The sequence below is a fragment of the Megalopta genalis genome, chromosome 3, assembly GCF_051020955.1.
Source record: "Megalopta genalis isolate 19385.01 chromosome 3, iyMegGena1_principal, whole genome shotgun sequence".
Classification (NCBI taxonomy): Eukaryota; Metazoa; Arthropoda; class Insecta; order Hymenoptera; family Halictidae; genus Megalopta; species Megalopta genalis.
This window is the reverse complement of record NC_135015.1, coordinates 8,953,370-8,980,139: the sequence shown is the minus strand read 5'-3', so window position 1 is coordinate 8,980,139 and position 26,770 is coordinate 8,953,370. Positions and strand designations below refer to the sequence as shown.

Sequence of the window (26,770 nt, the reverse complement as noted above, 5' to 3'; positions counted from 1 at the left end):
TAATCAGACTTTATTCAAACAAATTTAAACGAACCAAATTTTGGTACGGTCTATTAGATTAAAGAACGTTAAAAATAGTAGCGCTAAAGTAAAAGGTAAACTAATTCTGCTAAGATATAAAAATTTGAATATCAAAAATCGGACATAATAATAGTACACAAGCCAGACAACACTATAATTTAAGAAGTAATTAGTTTATTAGCGTTACCAATAGATTGATGTATCAGTGTTGGCAATAGCAGACTTTATGCATTTACGACAAAATTAAGTGGTTGCAATTTGAAATTGTAAAAATCGTAAAAATATTTAAAAAGTCTGTTATAATTATTAAAGATAGAAAGAACCTTCCATTTCTTGCAATTGATGCGAACAATTTTTATTTTGCACAAAAATCCCCGGTCTAGTTATCAATATTTCAATTTCTGCGAATTCTAAATGGCCTAATTCCGGATGATTGTTTTTCTTGATCCCAGGATCTATGATTCAACACTTTCGCCCTGCGAGGACAAACCCCCAGGGACAAAAATCGAGGGTGGGATAAGGGGAAGGGGTCAATTTCGCTTTGAGCTTCCGCACAGTCAATTTGCACGATAGGTCTTTGACTTTCTCGCGGATCATTTTGGATAGCCGGTGGAGGGAGTTCGATCAACTTCCTCGGGGTTCTTAATATATCTTGGGAAGAGGTACTTCCACTCCCGGAAGCCACTCCGAATTGAATCGGCTGCGTTCTGGAGTTGGGACGCGGGTGGCCCGGGACGGTGGGAAAACGGCGGAGCCGTGAAATGGGAAGAAAGAAAGATATAGAGTCGACGATTCGCGAGGAAATGACGCCGATTTATTCAGACACGGACCATGGGATTGAATAAGAGCCGAATAATAGGCCCGTGACCAAATTGTCCGCCGGGACACACCTGACACCTTCGCCAAACGATTTCACGAGGGAATTGGTACCCTCGACTTTTTCTGATGGCCAGACACCCGAAAACAAAAGATTACTTGTAGACAAAGCTGTTGCTGCAACATGAACCTCCGTTCCATTCGTTTCACAAGGAAACTTTGGTAAAACAAAGATTCCGATAGCGTTAAAAGTTTGTAGATTTGTAGAGGCGTTGGACAATTTTGTCTTTTTGCTAATATTTGGTAATTCAAGGTGAAAACGTACCTCGAACCAAAATGAGTGTCAATCAAAGGGAGCTTATGTTTCTATGAAAACTGCTTAAATATTATAGTACTCGACGAGTTCAACATATTTATACTAAATTTATTCTACAATTTATCACAATAATGATTTTTTATATAAACGATACAATTGTAGCAATTTAATATCAGCTTGTTATGGAGTCTTAGCAATCATGCAACTTTTATTTCAATCATTGTTTATATCCATTGTAGCTTTAAGAAAATAAGTGCAACGAAACCTTCAGTATTAATGTTTTCCAAACAGGAAGTATGAAACGGAGTTAAATGAAATATAGAATGATCATTTAAAATGTAAGTCCCAACATGTACGTTAAAACTCCAGATATAGAAGATGAAATTCTACGTATAAATACTTCCCTTTTAAAAATTGATACTTAAAATTTCCAATACAGAGTTTGAATAACGTAACACTGCACAGGAAATGATTTCAACATGTACATGCTCCGTGGCGGTGCAACATGGAAAGAGCGAATTTACGTGAAAAAATTAATTACAAATACGAAATAAAATTTCCCATTACCCGACATTGTATGCTAGAGCAACTGCATATTCTAGAAATTAGTATGCTAAATTTCACTCGAAACTTCGGTTCTGAAAGCTCACCAACTCGCTATTACCGATAGACGACGACTGCGGTCCGAGTTCTTTGAATCAAAAGAAAGACAATAGCGGACATATACTATGCCGTTGGCATAATGTTTGAACGTTAAACATCAGCATACGAATGAATGGCGGCAGCTTGTAAGGTAAATACGGTTACTCCTTGAATTTCAGTCCCTTGGATTTTGTCAACGGACGTCCAATAAATACCGATATGTTTGCTGCTTCTGACTGCGCAATATATTAAATAGCCAACTTCGTCTAAAATACATCGTTTCCCGATACGACCAAAAACACGTTTATTAGCAACATTAAATATTATGCTTCTGTTGTATTTCATTGTTTCCTTCCGGGCAATGCAATTTCGTTACTGATAATGCAACTCGTTTCGCAAAGCCGTTTTCAACCTGCGTTAAGTAACTTATAAATATTGTTTGAATGCCACAATTAGACAATTCAATCTTTCGAATCACTCAGATCAATGAAATGTTATATTTCTATATTTTCTGTTTTTCCGATAAAATCCAATTTTGTCAGCGAAAATCTCTAAATTACTGATACGAGTATGTACTATGTACATGCAGTAATTCTTTATATTTAGTCTTTTCGTTTGGGTACAATAATTTTGTTTCTCTTCATTCACTGTTGCAATATCGTATAATAAACATTTTCATTTTAAGAAATACAATTTTGTTACCATTGTCACAGTCTTCATATTTTACTAACAAATTCGATATCACTTGGCAAAACATGAAACTGCTATAAATGAATAAGTGTAATGATATTTGCGCAATCGTGATCTAAATTCAAATTGTCACTTCACCTCGATCTTCGTTTGTTCATCGATGGTGGTGCGTTAGCAAAATTCCTCTTCTTAATTAACAAAACAAGTAAAATTATTGGTGGCAACGTTGCACAAGTTATAAATACTAATTAGAACTGGAGTTAACCAAAATTATAGTAATTATTACTAATTAATTCTGTAATTACTGGAAGTGCGCAGCGTTGTGATACGTTACTAAACGGATATTACCGCGATCAAAATCGTGAAAGCTTTCAATAAACGATAATCTCTCGGAGAAGATCGCGACGAGAAGCGAATTTAGAAGGTGCGATGTGACGACCGCGTGCTTCCGTAATATCATCGGTGTCGTTCGGTGACACATTGCTGCGGGCTAGGTGTAAATCATATCGTAACCCATCCGGACACGCGTACGTGCGAGTAAATAGGCGAGAACAAGAATAGACTTACGTATACACGGACGTGCCCGAGTCTATCGCTCGGCTGTACGTTATTAGAGCAGATGGGAAACGGAGGTTCTGATACCGCCAACCCGAGACCTCTGTGTTTGAACTAGTTATGGTACGCGTCTGGTCCGGATTTGATATGGCGTTGTGCTCTAGGTCGACCAAGAACAACGTTCAACGCGTCACGACGCGTGCACGAGGTAACGAGGCGTGCGTAATCGTTGCACGTGGCCGGAATAGAATCTGCTGGACATCCAAAATCGTTTCGGTCACTTTCCCTCACATCGCATTCTCCCTGCAATTGTCCTTTCTTCTACGTGAATCAGAACCTTCTGCCTTCGTGGATCCTTCAATTTAACAAATTTCAGATTGTTCTCCTTCTTATATATTTTTTGTAATTTTTTGTAATTATCATTTTCATCACTCGTTATAAAAATAAAGACTAAACATGTTTTTAATTTTCCTGAACGTCTCTGTTCTCCCTGCAATTGGTAATTTTTCTACGTGAATCACAATCTTCTGCCTTTGTGGATTCCTTAATTTGACAAATTTTATGAAATTTTATTCTGGTCTCTCATTGCTAAAATGGAATAAAATCTGAATCCGTGGGATTTTCATTTATTTTATCATTCTCACTCTTCCGACTCTGCGGTTAAAATGAAAATCTACTTTCACGTAATATGTCTGCTCCTCGTAGCTTTCTCTCAATTCCTTCCATCGGTTCCATGTTGAAGCAAACTGTTTTAATTCTTCTATCATTTTTGGGATACTTTCATGTAAAATGCCTGTAATCCACTATTGATATCAGCTCAATATTCGAATAAAATACGAAAACATTTTTCAATTGTACCACCATTTTCACGATCGAGATCAAAGGCTGCTTTCACAAACATGTCCGATGTTCGCGATTTTTGCTCAATTTTGTATCTCGACTCAATATTCCAATAAAACGCCGAATAAATGAATCTTTCAATTATACTATCATGGCACAGAGATCAAAGGCTGCATTCGGATAACACATCCGCTCTTCGTAATATGCCTCTCAATTTCAACATCGGCCCAACGTACAAATAAAGTGGGAAGCAAACAAATTTTTTAATTGCTTTCCCAAAGGCTGCTTTCGAATTCTGCATTATTTTATTGTAGTCCTACAGACAATGCTTGTACGCGGCAGATTTCCATTGGTTCGCCCCTCGTATTCCCTGCCGAGAAGCAAGCTTGTATAATTGATTCAGCGTGCAAGTTCATTTCGTACGAATCCATTACTTTCCATTATCTTTTCCGCGACGCTGGCATTTATTGACGCAGTCCGGAGATAAATACATACGCGTAAAATTTTAACTACGTTCACGCGGGGGCCCGGAAAGCTTTCGGTGTTCGTTTTAATCGGGCGTTTTACACGCTCGCGCTCCTTCCGGGAAAGTAATTCATTATTCGACCGTAAACAGTGTAAAAGCAGACTCCGGCTAGAACAAAAGCCGCCCAACGGAACCGTTTTCTACAATAATACAATATGCATACGAATTATTCAAATTGTACGAGGGACCGGGAACCTCGTATATTCTCGGATTGAATACCGCCGAAATTTTCCTGGCGAAACCGAATAACATTTCGCTGTGTATAACTTTTGTTAAATGTAACGATTACCCACGCTGCATACCCGCGTGTTAATAATACATTAAGCTACCGCGGTTCCATCGCTTAACGCGAACTTTATGATTTTAGCGCGATCAATGATATGCGTGTAAAACATTTCGCGGTGGACACTTGATACAAGAGCCGTTGTTCATTGAAAATTAATGGAAAACCGTCTGTGCTATCCGAATACGACGATTTCGACAAAAATATCGTTTCGAACAATATTTATTCATCTTTTTACATCTGTATTTTTCAAGGTATACGAACCTCGCGCTGTAGAAGCTAGAAACGGTGGCGTTTTAAGTTTCCTACATTCTATAAAATTTCAATGACCATCTTGATAGCCGCGTTAAAGTTTAACGCAGCTCGCGGTCTATGCGGGTCACTTGGAGTGTGCTGGGTAAAATAGCATTCCGCATAAAGCCTAACCATATTTTCAGAGAAACTGTTTACTGAAATCTGCTAAAATTAGAAACGCTTGAAACGTCTCAGCAAAAATAAAATTTCCCAGCAACCAGGTTAAGTGATTATTAGATTCAACGAGTGGATCCGCTCTTGAGTACGAAGGAGCAAATTCAAAAATACTTAAAAGAAAATAGATACATTAGAATTAGCACGGATATGGTCGCAACCGCCGAATAATCGTTAAAACCGTGGAATGGTTGATCCGTTCGCTACCTGTACCACAGATAGACGACCTCGATTCTATGCAATCCGCAATAAAATACCAACGAACTTCAAATAAATAACATTCCGAGGACGTGCAACTTCCGTGCAGCATTATTTCCGTTCGCTGTGTTTCATGGGAACGATAGAACTGCCGAAAGAGACGCAGTTAGCAAACAATATCGTCGATTCCCGATTCGACAGGTCTTGTGTACGAGCCCGGCCGCGGAATTACCACCGCCTAGAGAGATAATCAGAAGTGAAGCGAACCGACGGGGAAAAATGGTCGGAAAACGGCAATCTCGCCGCCGCCGGCGGTCGAAAGTATTTTTCCGGGTAGGGAACACTTGACGAAACAACGTCCGCAGGAACGAACGGCTCGGCCACGGACGGATGGCTGACGGCTGAAACGAAGGCATCGGTTATCCACAACGATCCCTGTTAACGAATTCCATGGCGACCGACAGCGAAACGCGCAGTTTACTTAACGCGAAACACCGCAGCCGGTGTTCTATCCTTTATCTGCACACACGCGTATGTGCCGGTGCCCTCGCGCGTACGTACGTATATATATATGGAACCGGCTTCGATTGGATTTTTCCGGCGATTTTTCGTCGCATTTTTACCCCGACCCCGGGCAGCTTTGCTGCGTTACAGGAAAGCTCCGTTCTGCGGGCGTGAATGGTTTCGAAACGTGGCGCGCCAGGCAGCCAGAAACAAAACATTTGGTTGGACAACTCAACGCAGCCATGGACACGGACAATTATCGTGATCGCAACGGTCCATGAAAAGAATCAATCGGTGCCGTGTACCGAGGGGCGCGACAAAACCCTGGAATAACCGGATTCCGAGTGGGGGCGTGCCCCCCAAAAAAAACAACAAAACCGAACTACAGAGATCTACAAGGACGCTGCATCGGTGGTTCCCCTTTTTTTCCCCGTCGGCTGAGTGAACGCGGGAAATTCGAATCTGCCGGGAATACGAGGCGTCCCGTTGCAAAGTGTACCCAACCGACGGAAACTGCAAAACAACAAATTGTTGCTCCCGTGTTCTCTCATCTCCGACGACCACGCGAAAAAGCACGCCACTGTCAGGCCGTCCAATGGCGACGACGCTTGGGTCAATGGTTTTCGAACAGAGGTGGAACGTCTACAGGTGCATTTACACCGATCAAATAGATGTTCGTTCATTTGCCACTTGTCCTACGATGCTCAAAGCGAAATTCATCCTGTCTCCCAGAATGATTCGACGACCCTAGATCGATTCCATACGCAAAGTTTTAAGAGATTCTTATTTCACGTATCTGTGTATTATTTCAAGTATATTTAAATGCATCTGTAATATTTCATCATACATTATGATAAATTGTAACTTTCTAGGTCCAGTTTCATTAATCAAATTACTTAGATTTTGTGGGTTGGGCTTCTTTCGTCGACATAACATATAGTATAATAACAACGTAACGACGTAACGACAGAGAAACATAAAAAGTAATTACTTTTTTATAAATAGCAAAAATATTTCACAACAGCCATCAACACCTACGGATCTCATAATGCTCGGAGACAAATCTTTGTATATTGTGTTACCGTTCCATCTTGAAACCCAATGACGAATCCGAATTTTTTTACGAACTGGATACGGACAAGAATTTATTCGTGTCGTTTAAACGCACCTTAACGTTATTTCCACCTTCTACATCTTTCCGTTCTATAACGTGAAACAAAACCGCATCACCGCGCACCACGAGAATAATTGCGCAGATCGTCAACGAATTTATTTCGCAGTCTTTGCTCCACTCTTTTGGCCTTTGTATCAGTAAACTCTCTAACGAAGAATTCCTTTTACGGAGACTATTAAAGAAATAAATGGTCACCGCGGATCTAGATTAAACCGTAAAATGAACGAGCTTTTAATACCCGCGCCATAATTATTCTTACGCTGTTTATTATTTTTGGAGCTATCCATGGCTTTTGTTATTCAAAAGTTGAAGTGGTAAAACCTGAGTGACAGGAACCCGTATACTTTCTTCTGTTGCGAACGACCAACGAAACACCGCGATTTCATCCGTCTCTATTTAATTTTGAAAACAGTAAAAGTGATCTGAATGTTAATAAATAAATCGATCTAAGAGATGTATGTCAGAAAAATTGCGGGCACTCCTAAGTAGAATCGATTTGTCACACGGTCCGAAAAATTTCGAAAATCCTGGAAAACTTGGAGCAGAGCGGCAATGAAATCTGCGAATGCAATCCCACGCGTGCCGATGAGGACCATAAAACCGGATTGAAAAATTATACCGTATGCGGTTCGACTGCGTTGATACGACGCCCGACGGTTCCATACATATGCGCGAGTTTATAGATCACGGTGCGCGACTCGGTGACCGATTATAATTTGCGAATCGCGTTCGCTCGCGGCGCGCCAGCCGATTTCACCGTCGGAGGGATCGATAAGCTCACCGACAGTTTATCGGGGATGTATCTGACGCGTTGATTTATACGATCTATCGTTGTGGCGAGAAGGAGCGAAAGAGGGACAATGGAAAAGCGGGAGAATAAACCAGGGGACGTCCGCGCGGAGTTGCATTATTTTTAATTCGAACCACTCGGGGTGGGTGAGGGGGAGGTTGTCGATCCCCGCATGATTCGTGGCTATGCGCCGGATCTGCTCGCGGAATTTATGTTGATGGCCGGCCGAGGGGTCGCGAAAAAACACGACATAAATCCGCGACTCCTCGATGTTTCCGCGCCGTTGAGCCTCGCTGAACAAATCACTTTCGATAAACCCTGTAACCTCTTTTCGAGCGACCTTCCGCACGCGCGCGCGCGCGGAGTTTCATCTTGCAGCGGTTCGCTTCCGTTTGTTATTCAAGGGAAAACCGGAGCGGAGACGAAAGCGGTGCTCGAATACCACTCCGAAACAACGGCGAGAGGAAATTGTTCGGAGGCAATTGCGAGGCACCGAGAGCAGATTCGGTTCTGGTGGGCGAGACAGGCTACAAACGCGGCGGCGTTCATCACTCAAAATTAGAACGCGCCCGCAGGATTATCATTGACATTTGGCCGATTCGTTCGTGGCGGAGACGGGCGATACACGGGCCCGGCCAGATAATACCGAGCAATTTACTATTCCGGGCCGAGCATAAACAGAACGGCGAACGGCCGGACGTATGTATCCGCGTGTGCACGTTCGCCACGTTCGTGCATACGTCCGTCGAGATCCACAAATCCCCGGTTGGCGTTGGTGACGAGACGGATCGAACTCGGGCGGAAATCTCGACGGTAGCCTGCGGATCATTCTTGCGAGCTTAACGTACGTGCACACTCGTTAGATGTCGAGGAATTCATTCTGATACGTGTGCTCCGCAAAATTAGAGGATCGCTAATTCGTAGTCGGAATCACTCCTACGATTTCGTGAAAATGATTGACAACGTTCTGTCCGTGATCAACTTAATCAGTACGATCTTTGCTGTCAGTTTAGTTAGTAGACTGCGAATATTTATGCAAAACACTGTTTCGACATAAATGTAATTCTGTTTGTTAACTAGTCAGCTGTTTTTAACGGGTACACTAGAATTTGCTGTATTCATTTTTTTTTCATTTTTTATTTGGATTTTAGGGAAAGACAAATATTAAATAATTTTTGCTTCTCTTTCGTCTGTTGTATATTATAGAGCGGATATTTTGTAAATCAGTTTCGCAAATAAAATGTTATCTTTTATTCGAATTTACGTGAAAAGCAAATTATAAATAATTTTTATCTTTCCTTGGTCGTTTAATCCGAGGGTTAATAAGTAACAGTTGAAATTGTATTTGTAAATAAGATTAAATGTTACTATTTTAAATCATTTATTTAGATCTATAGAAATAATAATTATATTTGTCTCTTATTTGAACTTCCAAATAACAAATAATTCCGTGTTTAAACAATCATTTGAACGAACATTTACTCAAATAATGCACAAGTACAAGTACAACCTGTATTTGAATAAAAGTAGATGAAAACTGGAGAGTTCAAAGGTCTGCGTCTAAGAAAGGAGTCAGCAAACGACGGCTTAATGTTTAGCATATTTGATCTGGAAGAAATTCCGTGACACACGGAACGCTTAAAGTAATCGATTTGGCTTAGAACGGCCCCGGTGTAAACAACAGGACCGCACGTCTAGCACTGCGACACGCTTCGCAAACGGCCGCCGAAAAACGTCACTTGTTACCAGGGTATTAAGGTGAAACGTATTTAATTAGCAAAGAGGAGCGGAGCAACGGCTGACCGTGGGCGAAAAACCGCACAGTGGGGGAGCACGATTCCCTTGTTCTTTCCCACCCGCTTTGTCCGTCCTCGTTATGCGAGGGGAAAAAGCCAAACGCAGGCAGCTTCGGACCGTGACGCTGAACCCCGTTCCGCTGAACGGTTCCAGTTTTCATACAACACATGCTATGTAATTAATGAGATGTCACGTTTTTGAATGCCATCCCCGTATTTCGCAAAAATAATTATTCGACGCGGTTGGTGCGTGCAGCTGGTCACCGTAAAATATTCAAGAGAGAGAGAAGTACAGAGAGGGGGAGAGAGAGAAGGAGAGAGAGAGAAGTACAGAGAAGGAGAGAGAGAAGTACAGAGAGGGGGAGAGAGAGAAGGAGAGAGAAGTACAGAGAGGGGGAGAGAGAGAAGGAGAGAGAGAGAAGTACAGAGAGGGGGAGAGAGAGAAGGAGAGAGAGAGAAGTACAGAGAAGGAGAGAGAGAAGTACATAGAGGGGAAGAGAGAGAAGGAGAGGGTAAAAAAAGCGCGAACGCGTCTGGCGAAAACACAGCCTCTGTTCCCGTCGTTCGATTATCCCGCGGGTGATTTAATAAAGCGTTATTAATCGCGGCCTGGCCGTTACGTCGAAAGCGTTTCAGCGAATCGCGCGTGAAAGCCAAACAGGACACTTTTGGACGCGCCGAAAATCGGGTTATAGATCGACGCGGTATCAAAACATCGGGTCCGAGCGGTGTCCTAGTTTAATCTTAACACCCGGCCAGACCGTCGAACGGAGTTTCGTGATCCCCGTTTCAATCGTAATTTATTTATGCGCGTTTTGTCACCCCGAGGTGTCGATATTGCGGTGACACTCTCGATGATACTAAAATATTGAAGATGTGCTGTGATAGACTGCAATCAAAGTCAGTCTGAGTATTCTCGAGATGGAAGCTTGATTCTTCTCTTTCTACAGTGACATCTGTCCTGAAACATCTTCACAAATTAAACGTTTATTTAATTCCGGAAGTTGCGAGCATATAATTTAAGTGATACATTATCTAATTATTTATTAATTCCCCGAGGGAAACATTTTCAGCGCAAAGGATAGAAAGCACGGTATAAGAAATTTTCGGCGCTATCTTTGTCAATAGTGTTTTGCAAGGTACGATTAAACGGAACTATCGGAAATGTGTTCTATTATATTCTATGGGCAAATAATTGAATAAAAAGAAATCGCCGAAAAATTTTTAATATTTCAGGAGATCTTTATTTGTAACGTTAAACTATATGCATTACCTTTTCACACAGAGTATTCCGTAAAATCATTTTACTAAACGAAATAACGCTGTTCCATTAAAAATACATACGAAAATAAATATATAAAAATTCCAATTTTTAGGTGCACCGTTGCTTTCATGAGAAACTGATGTCGATCGTCGATACATTTTCCAATACCATCGCATTTTTCCTCCACATTTTATTGAATAACATCATCACATATTATTAGCGATACTGTAAATAATAAACCGATTGCTGTAAATAGTATCATAACGCATTTCCAATGTCTAACTAATAAAAAACTAATAAAACTCTATCTCTCCGCGCATTGCAAATACATGCAATTTAAAATACTTCAACATGAAAACTCTGAAGGCCCAATGTTTATTCGTTTGGAAGAGATACAAGTAAACGGAGTTCAGTGAAGCAAAAGTTTTAACAAAATCAACTCGCAACGTACGATATTCTATCGCCCAGCAGAATCATTTAATGAGATTCTAAGGTGGCGATACTGTCCCGCGACAACATGGCGTACGTATTAAGGTTACGAGAACGGCTAAGAACAGCATCGGCCTCAAAGCATCCGCCGTCCTCGCGCGCAAAGAACTACACCCCGAAAGAGTACTGTTATTAAGATGTCCAGAACAACGTGTCAAAACTGGTAAGTCATGAACACAAGCATGAAGAACTTTAATCATCAAAATGTACTTCGTCGTGATTTATAGTCAGCCGTCATCTTTTCGCGAGCGATTCTTCTCCGGCGATGTTTGCGAACAAAAAAAAAAGCGAATAAGAAAGTGACTAACGACGCGCAATGTTTCTCCGGGAGGGTTCCAGCGTTTCGTACGCTCGGAGACCGAAGCTTTCCTTAAACGAGCGACTTCGAAGAGCTAGACACTCTTTTAAGCCGCGGCGTGCACGAGGCTACGTCACGGCTCGCACCCGCGAAATTTTCGCGAGAAGAGCTCGCCGGAATTTCAAAGATCTGACACAGTGGTTGTTCCGTTCAGCGTTTCCCCGGAGAAACGGAACGCGCTGGGATCAGTACTGAGCACGAAGAAGACGATGATGAAGAAGAAGAAGAAGATGCGGAACAGCATCGATCGACGGTTAATATGCATCCCCGGCAAAGAGGATCCTCCGTGGATCGTGGCGCAGGAAACATTCAAACGATGGCGGAACTATAGTCGGACAAGTAGAAAGCTCCAGCTCCCCGGTTAACTGAGAATGTAATTGAGATCATTTAGACGGCTCTCTATCTAGCAGACGACCCAGTTTCCCGGTGCGGTTTCTTTGTTTCAAGGAGTCTCCGGATACCGTAGTTGGAGGGGGCCAAAATGGCGGGGCGCGGGGACCGGGTGCCCGGAAATAAGTGCGGCGGAGAAATTTGGTGTAGCACGGAGAGGAGCGGGCCAATCAAAGAGATAACTAGATCCCCATTAAACCGCTTGTAACTTAATTAATTGCGGGCGCTGGCTAATGTAGCACGGCTAACGCCGTAGATGGCGTTCTGAGAACGCGATATCACGTGTAACGTGATTTGCTCGTTAACCGAAGTTAGGCAAGTGGAATACGTTCACGAGTCGACGCGACGCGACCGCCGGATTAAGGGCCAGCCGGTAATGCGGCGACCTTGAATTTTATGCGCCTTTTCTACGGTACCAGATCCAGGAATCTACTTTCAGACAATACCATCGCGATTGCCATTTCTCTCTCTGTGCTGCACACTCTAGAATTACCAACGTTTAGCCTTTTAACCGGATGAGTTTCCGTTATCAACGGTAATTGGCATACGAAAAGTGTTGCCAGATGAGATCTAATATAATTTGCACCGCACTCTACGGAGGCCGTGGTGCAATGTAAGATATTTATACACTGTCTGAGCGGGGGTGAACATCTTCTCAATAAACGAAATTTTGTTTCATGTAATTTTCTAGGTGATTTGAAAAAGTCATTTTATCTATACTCTGAAATAGTATTGGGTTATCGAACTCGACTTAACACTTTATCGACCGCTAGCCTATTTATCGGCTTTTCGATTGCCAATGTTTATCGATCGCTAGCCTATTAATCGGCTTTTCGATTGCCAATGCTTATCGACCGATAGCCTATTAATCGACTTTTAGCTATCGACGGTTTTCGCTTCTTTACTGTTTCGTTAGTAGCTGACCTCCTGTATGCTGACCTCCCCATATCCTTATGAATTATAATTATAATAATTATATTATTATTTATTATTATTTTTAAAGGAATAAGCACAACACAATGAATAGCGAAAATTTAGCCGGTACTGGGAGCAAATGCGCGCGCGACTAAGCCAGTCCTTACTGAGTGGCAGCCTCAACCACGACCGGACGATAAAGTGTTAATATCGATTTGAACACCGAAACAGATTCTATCAAATAGACCTTGAAATGACCTTGTGAGTAACATCGTTCAAAATTTTGATTTATATGAACAGTTCAGAAGCCGACCAGTGCAAGCACACTTTTGTTTGAAAATGAATAACGCAGTGCAGATACATCTTTATCATATTCGGTCGATAAGTCAATACAATCGATTTCTTTATAAATAAACAATAGATAGTAACAGTTATGTTGATCACAGAATGACTAAACGAAATTGTTCAGAAGGGAATCGTTTTATCCAAGAAAAAAATTATCCTTTTTATTTTATTTCTCTTCTGGTTAATTTCATTTGTATGCCATCTTATAATAAAAATTCTGCTTTGCATTATTAGCGGAATTGTTATTTTTGTACAGCTAATTTGTGATATCCGTATTTATCTTAATTTTAAAATTAATGGACGTACACTGATTGGCTTCTGAGCCGTCCATGTAGAATTCGCTCTTAAAATGTTAAACTGTACAACAACGAATGATTGACACACGTACAAAGGAAGTTCTCGTAACAGAAGGATATTTGCAAGCTGTCCCAGTAACATCGATTTAAATTGGATAATGAATTATTGACATTTTATGATCGGATGTCGGGGTTGATATGCTCTCGCATAATAACGGCAAAAATGCTCGGATCAATAAGCAAATTTATAATTCGACACGCCTGTTATGTGAACGATGAAATTTAAACAAGATTAAAAATGTAAACGAGACAATGTGACAATAGCGATATCAAATTTAAATTTCGAATTGACGAGAGGACGGTGTCAACGGATCGCCGGGTGAATAACAAGCGTGCAGACCGCGGAACCAGTTTATTTTTACAAGACGGTTGTCAATAATGATATAGTGCTCGTATCCGCGACCCGTTATATCTCGATACGTCGGTTTTTATTTTTATGGATCGTTCCATTCGCGGGATGATTTAATAACAACACCTATTACAGCAACCCCTGCGAGCGATGGTCATCCACCCCGAAACGGTCAATCGATGATTTCGATTTGACGCGTCGAGACGATCATGTACAGTAGAATCTCGTTTACTCGAATACGTCGGGTAACACTTCCCGCTGTGCTCCCATTCATCCGGATAAACCAGGTTGCAGATCGGATAACCGAGGGTCAAATGCTTATGACTGGTAATGCGGCAAAACAGATACACCACATTTACTTCACTATTTTACCGTTGGACGTCTGTAATCTGACAACATCGATCGGAATATAAAACGATTCAGAAACGCGATTGTCTCATGTTGCTAAGAATGAATAACCTTATTAACCCCTTAACGCACAGTTTTTTTTTAAAGAATCGGCCAAAAAGAATCAATTTTTTTTAATTTAAAGAACACAATTTAGAACATTGTCTTGGCAAAAAAATTTTTTAAATACAAAAATAATCAAAACTTTTATTTTAATTTTGGATTTTGATCCACATTGCAGAAAAGAGCCGAATATTGCAATGTTGAAAAGGAAAAAGGCTATATTTTATTCTTGAATAAACAAGTGTTACAGCTTACAATCCCATGTAAATGATAAATATCAATAAAACGATATTTTTCCTTTGCTTTCACATTGTTATTTTCAATTCTCGATTATATTCGAGGGTGAAAAATTATAGCAGCATAAAATACAACGCCGCTCGAATTATCTCGAGTGCGCACAGTTTGGCCTGTTTAGCGCGCTCGAATTAACTCGAGCGTACAAGTTAAGGGGTTAATTATTCTGTTTTGCAATTTAATTACTTGTGCACAAGAATACGCGTTCGTGTAAATTGATAATATGCTCGACAGCAGTTCGAATAAGAAGGGTTCAGTTAGCCAGATAGTTTTGGTTGCTTATTCGTCGCTTTCTACTATTCACAATTCGATCACGAGATCTTTCCCGCGGATATGAAGCAGTATTATTTATAAACAAAATGTTTCGCTTTGAAATTCGATCGATACCGTGGAGTAATTGCAAACTCGAGGAAAAATACATCCGGTACGAATACCGTTTCGTGTTTTTCCTGTCGGTATGCTTCAATGTTTACTAATAAACAGTTGGAAACTTCCGCAACTGATTGCCAGAGCCACGTTTTTACCGTAGCGTTTGTAAATTTTTAAACAATAATATTGTTGAAATTCGAGGCATGAAATTATCGGTAATGTTCCTGATAGGATTTGTTTGTTACCTTCCGTTTTTTCGAAAAACGTGAGTCGTGAATATTGTTTTTGGCAGGCATGACCACGTAAATGGTATCCTTGGAATAATAATAATAATAACAACCTTGGAATACTAGGTGGACAGGAATTTGTAGTACAACCGAGCAGAGAGTGATACTACGTGAAAAAATAAGAAAAAAGTTTGATATAACATTTCTTTATCCGGGGCTCCGTTTTCAAGAAAATCGATGTTAAAAGTTCTCTCGAAAACGGAGCACCGAATAAAAAAATGTTATACTAAATTTATTTCTTATTTTTTCACGTAGAATTTTCCTCTACTCGATTATACTACGAATTCCAGCTCACCCTGTATAACACAGACGACGTTGTCACGTCTTCTCGAGAAGGGAAGTTAGACATGAAACTAAAACAGCACGCAGCAATGTAACTTTAACTTTATGGATCCTTGAATATTTCAAAATCTACATTATTCAAAAATTTGTAGTGCTATTCTTATATTTCACTGCGCCCTTTCCGTCTCTTCTAAATATTATGTTCCTACTTTTACATCATTTTATTGAAATACGATGATTCGAACACTCCTAATTGTAAATTTTGTTTTCATATACACGAAATCGTAAGAAAAATTTGAAGCAAAACTTTTCCAGGAGATTCAAATCGTAGATAGCATTTAGATATTCTAATAGAGAACATTAGAGAATATTATTCTTAAGAACCACCAAAATCATGAATCACCCTGCTGAAAGATATTCTAAACCTACAAAATTTTACCTTATTCCATTTTTCCTCCCATAAAGAAAGAAATCCTTTAAGTTTAGAAAGACACACGATCAACAATCACAGTTCACTATTACAACAGCGATATTACGATAGCCAACCCCTTTAATTCTAAAGGGGCTATATCTAAAATAAAAGATCTTTCTTTAATGACAGAATCGAGTTTGTATCAACACGGAGTCCAACAATGTCAGTCTTGTTTCGCTGGTAAAAATGTGCTCGTTGCACGGAATCAAACAGGTTGCAAAAGCTGTTGTTATGATAATCACGGTCGAAGACCGGTCACGGCATTATTTTCGCATGTTCGAGGGGTTGGCCCGGGTTACATTGAGTTCTACGACACGCAACCAAGTAAACAGCAGATGTCTGATAATGTTACAAGTTACGCTGGGACGAAGTTGTGCTTGAAAGTGTCAAACAATGCCAGAACGCAGACCTGAGAAATCAGTCGCCAAGATATCAGAACATCCGCGGGTTAAATCGGATTTCGAAACGATGTGGTCCTTTTTCCCCAGCGAAATAAATCAAAGGACCTCGAAACGAACAGGAAGAACCTCCGAAATAAAAAAAAGGAAGAGAGGAGGGGGAACGACCGATCGGATTTTGGGCGAAATTCGCGGGCGCTGTGAATGTTCGGGGCAATTTCGCGAACGGGCGTTGTAATACGACACTTTCCACTTGCTCCTCTGAACGTTTCAACCCTCATCAAGGCTAACCCATTCGCCCAGCAGGTTTTTACCGGCGAGAAGTGGTGAACATTTTTATCTGGATAGAGAAAAACGAATCTCGTGTAATGAATGGAAGATGGAATGATTTTTACTCGTTGAATCCGGCGCAGAGATGGTAATTACGATATAAAAGCCATGTAAAAGCTGCAATTCTAACTCCAGAGGTGTCTGAACGTAGCATGTAATCGTTCGTAACTAGCCCGCGCAATTAAATTTTCACAGCAAAATCGTTCTTGTTTGTTTCACACAGTTGGCATTTTGTCGAAACATATTTTAAGACAGAAGGTAACGAAGGGATGAATAATATTGAAGCAATGCTAACGGTAATCTCAAATTTTTCTATTCTTGCTGATCAATTTACCACCAGTGCTCTCCGTCAGGAGAGAGTTCACTATTTTCGGAGACGAGATCACGTTCAATATGTACCCACGAATCCGAATCGATTTCAATTTCCAGTTTCTCTTTACAAGTCTCGTATGGTGGTCACAAGAAATAATATTTATTGATAATATTTCCAGTGTATACGATCCGTAATAAATGATCCCGAAATGTTTGTTTCAAAATCATATTTCAACATCGCCAAAATTTAAACGCGATCTCCTATCAATACCGCGTTCTCAATTTCATATATAATAAATATTTTGATAATAATTTTGTAATAAACAGTTTATTCAAAAATTGAAATATTCTATCAAGTTTCAGGCTTTCGGGTATCTATTCGCCAGCTCGGAGAGGCTAAATATGTAGAGATATAAAAAACTGTATGGTATTTTGATGCAGTTGCCACATTTTTGTATTAGAGATCCAACTTTAACCCTGGTATAGGGTTCTTGTATTTATTATAACTTTGATGTATAAAGTATACGTTCCAGGAATATGTTCTTGAAATATCAAACTATAAGAAAATGAATAAAAAGAAAAAAACGATTATTATGAAACTTCAGGCTAGAAAGGTATAAGATAGCTTTTTGGTTGAACGATGAGGTTGAATCATTAAGAACTTTCGGCGGTGTAGATTTCTACTCCACGCGTAATATCTGCATTCATAACTCCAACACTATTGCTACATTGACATTTGATATAATTATAGTCATGTACATGGTAAACGTTATATTATATTTTGAATTTATTTATATTCTTTACATTTACATTGTGAATACAAATATTACGCGAGGATAGATTCGCGAATCTACCGCGAATTCCTTGGGGGTTAATAAAAAAGAATCGAATTCAACTGAGTTTTTGCAACTTAATTCGTTCAGCCACGGTAGGGCGAGAAGGGATTCTGACGCGTTTTCATCCGCCTGGATCTTCTTTTGAAAGACGAATGCTCCGCGTCAGCCACGGTGACAGTTTTCTTACGGGCGGTGCTCGTCGATCGAAAAGTTAGGGTCGACGATTCATTTGAACGGAGACGGGGAAACATTGCGAATCAAAATTTCTCATACGGCGCCCTCGTTCAACCGTGGTCCCCTCTTATTTCACAGAGGTCGAAACTTTTCGTCGAGTGGCGGAGCCTATATGATCGACTCTGCCACGGCGACTGCGAGGGTGTAAACGATCGATCCTTCCCGTAGCAAAAACCTGTCGCGATCTACGAGATAAAGAGTAAGTCGGAATTTTTCTTGATCGAATTTCAATCCGCTCGAAATTAAATGGATCTTCAAACACGCGGAAACGGGTTCGCAATCCTCGAGTAAGATACATACATCGCGATTGCATATCTCAATTCCTCCGGAAATTTGTGTTTATATCGTCGAAATAGCATGATCGGAAATTGATGCAATCATCGGTTGAACAATTGTTTGGACACGTGTTCGCTTGCACTATAGAAACAGGTAACAATTGTAGGAGGAAGGAAGTTTGGAATCGTTTTGGTGAACGAACAACTTTCTTCTCTAAACCATTAAATTCCTTCGTTGTCGACTTTATTGATTACTCTGCATATTAGCATTCGCAGTGGTGTACTCTTTCTTTTTGTTTGATGTTTAACGTCGCATCGATCTTTAGGTCATTAGCGACATCTTGGCAATTGTATTTATAAATATTATAATATCATAATATTATATTAAATAATATATAAATAATATATAAATAATATTATATATTATATTAAATAATATATAAATAATATTATAATAATATTAAATATATATGTATATATTTTACCTTCTACGTGTTTCTGTGATGTCAGGGCCGCAGGCGATGTTATTTTGTATTTTTGTCTATGGGCGTAGTATCTCCTGCATTCGAAAAGTAGATGGTTGGTCGATAAAATTTAGTTACAAGGGTTACACATTGGTGGCTCTGCCTTTCTTTTTTTAATAAGTGGTGTTCTTTTGTTGTGCTTCGACGAATGATGTTATGTATTATGCTTTTAAAATTAAATACCTGTTAATACTCGAACAGCGGACTATTTTGATGAAAATGTAAGTGAGCATAGTTAGGATTATTTTAATTTTGTTCAACAATTTTTTTCAACGTAGTTTTTGAGGCATTCTTGCTAGACACATTAATTTCTTCACAGATCTTAATGAAACATGTGAAAATTGAAATCAATTGTCAGAAACTTGATAATCAAATAACAATATTTACAAACTAAGTTCAAATGTACCCAAGCCTTGCTATCCGTTTTTTAAGCTACCTTCTTCAATAAGTTCGCTTATTCTGTCGTAATATGTATACATATACAGTCGACCCTTCCATAACACGATAAACTTCCGGACAGCGGACATCGTGATACTAGTGTGCACGGTGAATACACAGGATCAAATGTGACTAGATATTTACAACGTGAATAAATATTTAGTAAATTATTTAGAAAAATAAAATTAAAAAAGAATTAAATAATTTAATTTTTTATTATATACAAAAGCAGAAGGGGAGGCGTATTTGACAGAGGCAGAAGGTTATGTCAAGCTTATCGAAACCTTGTATGGAAACAGTGTTGAAAAAAAACCAGTGGCAAAAAACTAAAAAATAAAATAGTGGCAAAACAATGTGTTACAAGAATACCGTGTTGTAGAAGGAAGGACTGTTGCTATTTTCACACCCTGTTATAATCGAAACCATGTTCCGAGGATACCATGCTATAGGAGGGTTGACCGCGTATTACTAAATATTCCAGTACTTTTCACAACACAAACCAGTCGGCACTTTTCACGTCCGTAAAATATGATATCGCGAGCATCACACGTACGTGACTCCGCCACTATAAGAGTTAATGTACCGAAATTCAAATTTGCATGATACCCCGCGTTACAGATACGAAGCGCGTTTCGAAAATTCGCGAAAAGAATCGGACTCGCGCCGCTAACGGCGCGGCTCGGCGCGCCGTTCGCTCCGCAAATTCACTGTGTATCTCTTATAAAAAATGTGCGTTTCGTTTCATTTAATTCTACCGTACGAGCGGATTGCGTAGCTCCGCGGACACGCTGTACCGTGGAGCCGATTTCTCATTGGGGGCAACGGGACAATAATAGATTCGAAAGCGATGCAGTTCGGCCTGTAACTGGGGATCTAATAACGATCGCAGCGGATCGCGAAAACAGTGTCGGCGTGGATGGTGGGAATAGCAGAGCCGGGAAGTCGTAAAGAGAGAGAGAGAGAGAGAGAGAGAGAGAGAGAGAGAGAGAGCGGGTGGTTGGTTGGCGAATTTCGAACGATGCGAACAACGATATCGATTTCGCGGTGCGTTGGAAAAGCCAGCGAATGACTGTGCCCGAAGCGTGACCAAAATTGAAATGATCTGCTTGTACAAACGATAAGCAAATCGAAGAGCCGGGTAAACGGCAGGTGAGCGACGTTAATTGGAAACGAGTTATCGGCTTTATTTTTACCGCACCGGTATCCCTCCGGGACCGGGCCGGCTTGATTCGGGTAGGAGCGGGCCGAGGCAGGCCGGGCCAGACCGGATATCGTTCTCGTCGAAAATAATTTTTATGCGCTGCGATTTTTCGTTGCACAGAGCCCACGCCGCGCTGTTCCGTCGCCCCGACACTTCCAACCGACGGTGTAGGAACGACGAGAAAGGGGGGAAAGGGAATTAAAAAATACACACCGTATAATCCCGTCCCCGCGCCGGCCATTGTATCGGGAAACAGGGGTTTGCGCGTAACAGATAGCTGAGCGCATTGTTATTAAATCTGCTGGGAAAACAGTTACCCGCCGCGGGCCATTTAAACAATTTGCCTGTAACGTACGGGTAAAGCGTCGGCTATTTTTCTTGAGTGTAATGATTGGATCGGTTCACTATTTTTTTTTCCAGAGTCCCTGCAAACACTTCGGCTGGTTTACGATTCGCCGATGCGCAGCTTGTTCCCCCTTTCCCCGTCCGCCAATGGAGCCCGTTGTATTTGATTATTTAGTGATTGAAATATTAGCACATTTGACTTGTAAATTGTATTGTACAACATGCATCATTTTCGGATATATTTGAATCGGCACAATTAATATAAGACTGCAGCGGATGGCGATACTGAAATTATCGTTCCTGAAATTATCGTTCCTGAAATTATCGTTACTGAAATTATCGCGTTACTATTGGCGATGCTGATTATACCGTGTTATGAAACGTATTGATGAATCAGAGCAAATGTTGTTAAATTAAACACAGACTCGGATTCCCGTCGGAATTCATAATGGACACGGTTGATAAAGCAATCGACAAGTTATTTTCTTTATTTCGACGCGAAACTGAAACGTCGCATCGCATTATTTGCCTCATAACTTCGCAGGTGAAACGTGATTGTAGGTATTACACGTTGTACAAACGTCGCGCGTGAAATAATGAAAGTTCCCTCGACGCATTAAAGCGCATTTGTTATTACAGCTGGAACAGCCGTAGAACGCTGAATAAATTGCGGGCGCGTTGGAAAATATCTCAAAACGCAGCCAACACGGCAGGATTTCGAACAATCTGGAGGATTGGTATGAAAGAAATTCGTGCATCAAAATTTTCTACTTTTCAACTTTCTCGAAGAAAAAAAGTCACGCGGTACGTTAAGCACTTTCGGGAAACCCGCTCGAAACTGAACTTCGCAATGACGAGAAACTGGATTTGCTATTTCCAGCGAAATTTTACTTCCTGGACGACGTTCGCAGATCCTCAAATAATTATTGATCACAGGTAATTCGTAATTTTGTGGACGACAAATTTAGCCAAAAACCGAATTACTCGTAGCATACGCTGGAACTTTCGCATCTCGATGAGAACTGGCAAATTGATGCAGAAGAACATAAAATAGTGACCAGCAAAACCATCAAACTTTACCTAATTTGATCACATCTCGTACACATACGGTGGGATTAAAAATACGTAGATAAAAGAATGAGTACTCGCAATACGGTTCTAATACTTCTACGACCTACAAACAAGAATACTGATAAAATCGCAATAGAAGGATACTCGAGGGGACAACTATTTTTATTTTCATAGATGCGAAAGCAGATAAAGAACCGGGTAACACGCATTACCCTTGTCTCTACGCAGGGTTGACGGTACTTTCTGCTACTAACAGCTCGAACACCGTCGACGAAGAGTAATTGCCATCTTTTACGTCGAAACTGTTCCCAAAGGGTAGGGTTCGATCAGTAAAGGGAGCACACGCGTGAACAACCGGGTGGCGAAGGGTGAATCAACCGAATGCAAACTGTGGCAATTACGAGAACCGCAGCTGCGCACGAACTTTCCGTAACGGATCGCGACCGCGATTAATAACCTATATTAATTAGGGCGGAACGAGTCCTGTATAATTTGCGAGACGGTAAAATCACGGTCGCAGCCGTGCTGCGTCTTCGACCACTCATTATTCCACGTCGAACAACGCCGTTTCCGTCCACTTACAATCCGGGTGCGGTTGTTCCCTGCAAAATCACATTGTTCGCGGGAGGTGGGGTTCGCTCGCATAATTAATCGCGCGCGCATCCGATCGCGGTACGTCGCATCCCACTCATCAATGATCCGCCGATACCATTAATGTCTAAGCACAACCAACCGTTGCTTATTGACAAGCTATTGTTACCGAACCAATCAGTTGCGGAACTTACGGTTCCACGACGTTGCATCATTTCTTTGCGAGCCCGACTCCTCGAGGGTATTCGATAATCGATTCGTCAATTCTCCTCTTACGAAATTACAAATGGAGCTCTCATTAAAAAAAAAGTATCAAGCCCATTTTCCCCCCAAATCGTCCACCAGTTCGTATTATTTGCAATTCGATACGATGCAATCGCCTTGAAAGGACAATACGGTTCCGTTCGAGTGTTTTTGAAGATGAACGGAGGGACGATCGAGATTTCGATGCGAAGACCTAAACTGGTTGAGGTATGAAGCATTATTGGATGGGTTACGAATGAATGTTTAATATTTAACATGAAGTAACATGGACGGCAATATTTTTCTTTGAGCTAATTTAGGTCGGATAACCTGTACTTTGTCAGTTTTTTCGAAAGATGATACATGAGGTGTAATGCTTCGAGTTTTTGCACACGAAGCTTCAAAAATTGCGCACGAAACTGGACAATTCGGAAAGAGATATTCTCTTCCAAAACAATCTGATCGCGAATTAGGGAGAAATTACTATATTTATGTTCTGCGTCATCGTTCTCATCTCGTTTATAAAAAAATTAGGTGAATTTGCTGGCTCCGCATTTACGTTTTCAGCAATTTGTTAAACCCAAACAGATTTAGGAACGTATAGATTGTGAATTATCGTGCGGCAACTATGGTGGCCGCTCGAGTGCAAAGGTTAATAACGTGGATGTAAATGGCGGGTTAACCTTGTATCAAATCCAACAAGGAGGTTGTATCTCACGGAAGTATGTAACCGTGAAATCGTATAGAATTTATCTCGTCGAAAAGTCCTCGTTTCAACGATCCTACGTAACCGTATATACGTCCCCTAACTGGCCGTTGAACGAAAATGGTAACGCGTTCCAAGCGGAAGATTATTTCTTCGAATCCTTTCCCATCAAGGTTTACGGTCGCAAGTTCTGTACTAACGACGACACAACTGTTTCCAGGATCGACGAGCACGGGCTTTGGAACACAACAAAGGAGATCAAAACCCCGGACAACAATACCACCTACGTCATCAAGAACCTGCTGCCGTACACCACCTACAGCTTCCGCGTGTCGGCCGTGAACGCGATAGGACGTAGCCGGCCCAGCCCCCCGTCCTATTACCTCAAGACTCTCCGTGAACGTATGTTTTTCCAATTGTAATTACCAGCATTCCCCTTATCGAGGTCGGATTTCGATCGGTTACGAGCCCTAGCCGCGATAAAACGATCCGGTTCGATGTGTCTACATATGTACGGTTAACTTTTATGGGAGCACCGTTCCCCACGGACTTTCCTGCCCCAGTTGTAGATCTCGGGCAAGAAAGGGTTGCGCCGGTTGAGCAGAGGAAGAGGCTGGAGGGTGCAAATAATTCATACCGCAAGAACTGGGAACTGTGGAACACCGAGAGAACGCGAAACTTTGGATCCAAATTATTTGCCCTTTGAATTCAATCAACGAAAGTACAACGCTCGATAGCCGGTGTTTCTACAGTTTTAACAAGTAGTAACTGGAAAAGAAGTTTTTGTAGATTGTGTTCAACCCCGCGGTGAAATATAATGGTTCGACGCACAGAATAACAAGTCTAACGCGGTATGAGGGACTACTCAGTTGGAAACAATGTTTTACGTGAAAGTTGCGGCTCCGATTCGTAGTTCGAAAAAAAGTGGTTGGGAAACGTTGGTTGGGGTCTATTTTTACTTGAACTCTCACTCGCGTCAAAACGATGGACGGTGTCGGTAGCTCGACAGAATATGAAGTCGGCGTTTGTATTCGAATTATTCCATTGGAAAGCCGTGCAAGTGATATTGGCATTACAGAATAACGTGATCGAGACGGATCGTTGAAGAATCTATCGTGTGCAACGCAGAGTAAAACAGTAATTGGAACGATTCGAACTTTAACACGCTATCTGCGGGTCGCACAGCGGGAGAAAACCAGTGAAGTTTGAAAAAATCCACTTTTCAAAAAATATTTAATATTTTCAAAACTAACAATGAGATTTTAATAAGAAGTATATAACGAGGGTGTTTAGGGTTTCAAAGGGGTTTCTTTCAAGTATGTACAAAATTAAATTTTTAGGAAGCTCCTTCTCGACGATAGTATGTTAATCTTGTTGGAAATGTGCTTTTAGAGATCGCTAGATATGATTTTAATTTAAATGAACACGGATGAAGGAAAATAAAAACGGACGACGACAATTAGAAATATTTTTAAAGGATCGCATCCACGTACATATGCGACCATCCTGTTTTAATTTCGAATTGGAATTGTGCAGGGTGTTCCAACTAACTTTATCATTTCAAACATTTATGTTTTAATTAAAATTTCGCAAAAATTGTTGCCTACGATAATTGCTTTGTTTCACGGCAGCCTTTGTGTGAAAATAATAGTTTCGTTTTCTGCTGCAAAGAATTAACAAGGCATAAAGGTCAACTTTAGATTCTTAAATAAAACAAAGAAAAACAGCTTTTTGGTCGATCTTCTAAGTGAATTTAATATAACTGGCTAATAATTGGAATTGTCTACGAAATAATTCAGAATCGAATACTTTATGCGATTTTTCTATTAATAAAACACGCAAATCGACTTTCGTGTTGAAATTGACAAATGGGGCATGAAGTTTCTTTAATTTGAAGATTTGATCCTTGTAAGCTGATTTAATTGCTTTGCGGTTTTCCATTGTCTCGTAAACAGTAAATATCAATACCGAGGAGTTCAAAATTCGAGCTTTATGAATTGAAACTTGAAAATACAGCATCAAATGTAGCCAGACGCATTTGTAACGTGGAGAAGATGCTGCTAGTAAAAGAACCGCACAGAAATGGTTTCAAGAACGAGAACGTCCATCTGTTATTGATGATGCGATTATTTTCCGTATGAATTTCTATTTGGATTCTTATTCGGATAAATTTTGATCTAGATATGTTTTTATTCGATTGGATATTTATTTGGTGGCGTCGAACAAAATTTTATTCGTTGTTCTCTATCTCTTATCCGACACCCGAATAAAATATTGCCGAACTCTGATACACACATATGTAGACGACCGTGGAGCCAATATTCATCACTAAAATTGAAATAACTCGTACAATAATAATGCTTTCACGCTGAAATTTTTACTGTAGTTTCGCTGCATAATATTGAAGAGAATTGGTTATGAATATCTCGATCCGATAACATTCTCACAGAAAAGAAATTGCGTTATTATCAAACAAATTGGTTGACAAAATAATTTGCATATGATTCGAGTCGGCGTAAATAATACTATCAAAATGCATATTTTTTCCAAATTTTATCTGAACTAATTACCGGTAATTGTTTATCGTCTGAATGCCTTCCTCTCCCTTAAAACGTAAACGCAGCCCTCAAGGGTCAAGAAACTGTCTATTCGCATGCACTGACAGCCGATGAAACGCTATGGGGAATGATAATATGTGAGAAATCGGGTCAAGGATATGGGAACGAGCGTCCCGGGGCCAATTTTCGAGTCGGAAAAAAACGAACGGTCGAAATTCCAGCGGAGAAGCTGAAACGCGACGGTCGATGGAGGGGTTGAGATAGAAAAGGGAGGAGTTAGGGATGGGGACAAGGGCGAGAAGAATGGTTAGCAGAGGCCAGGTTCTCCGCGGCCAGGGTGGAGCGTCGCGAGAGAGCACAGGCAACTAAAGGGGCGCTAATTGCAGCACGGGAAGAAGCAATGTACAGCCGCGCTTAACTCGAGCGGTCCGGCCCGCGTTTCTCCCTTGCTCCTTCAATCCTCCGTTTG

At 40.7% G+C, this 26,770-nt stretch overlaps 1 protein-coding gene across 8 annotated transcripts in view; it reads left to right on the top strand.

Annotated features, from left to right (window-relative positions):
• Positions 1 to 26,770, top strand: part of LOC143259073 (putative receptor-type tyrosine-protein phosphatase mosPTP-1) — a 690,783-nt gene that overhangs the window by 600,806 nt on the left and 63,207 nt on the right. For all 8 annotated transcript variants that reach the window (XM_076519905.1, XM_076519899.1, XM_076519902.1 and 5 more), the window contains exon 4: positions 23,964 to 24,145. In XM_076519905.1, the coding sequence (XP_076376020.1) occupies positions 23,964 to 24,145 (182 nt within the window). The remainder of the gene's footprint in view (positions 1 to 23,963; positions 24,146 to 26,770) is intronic.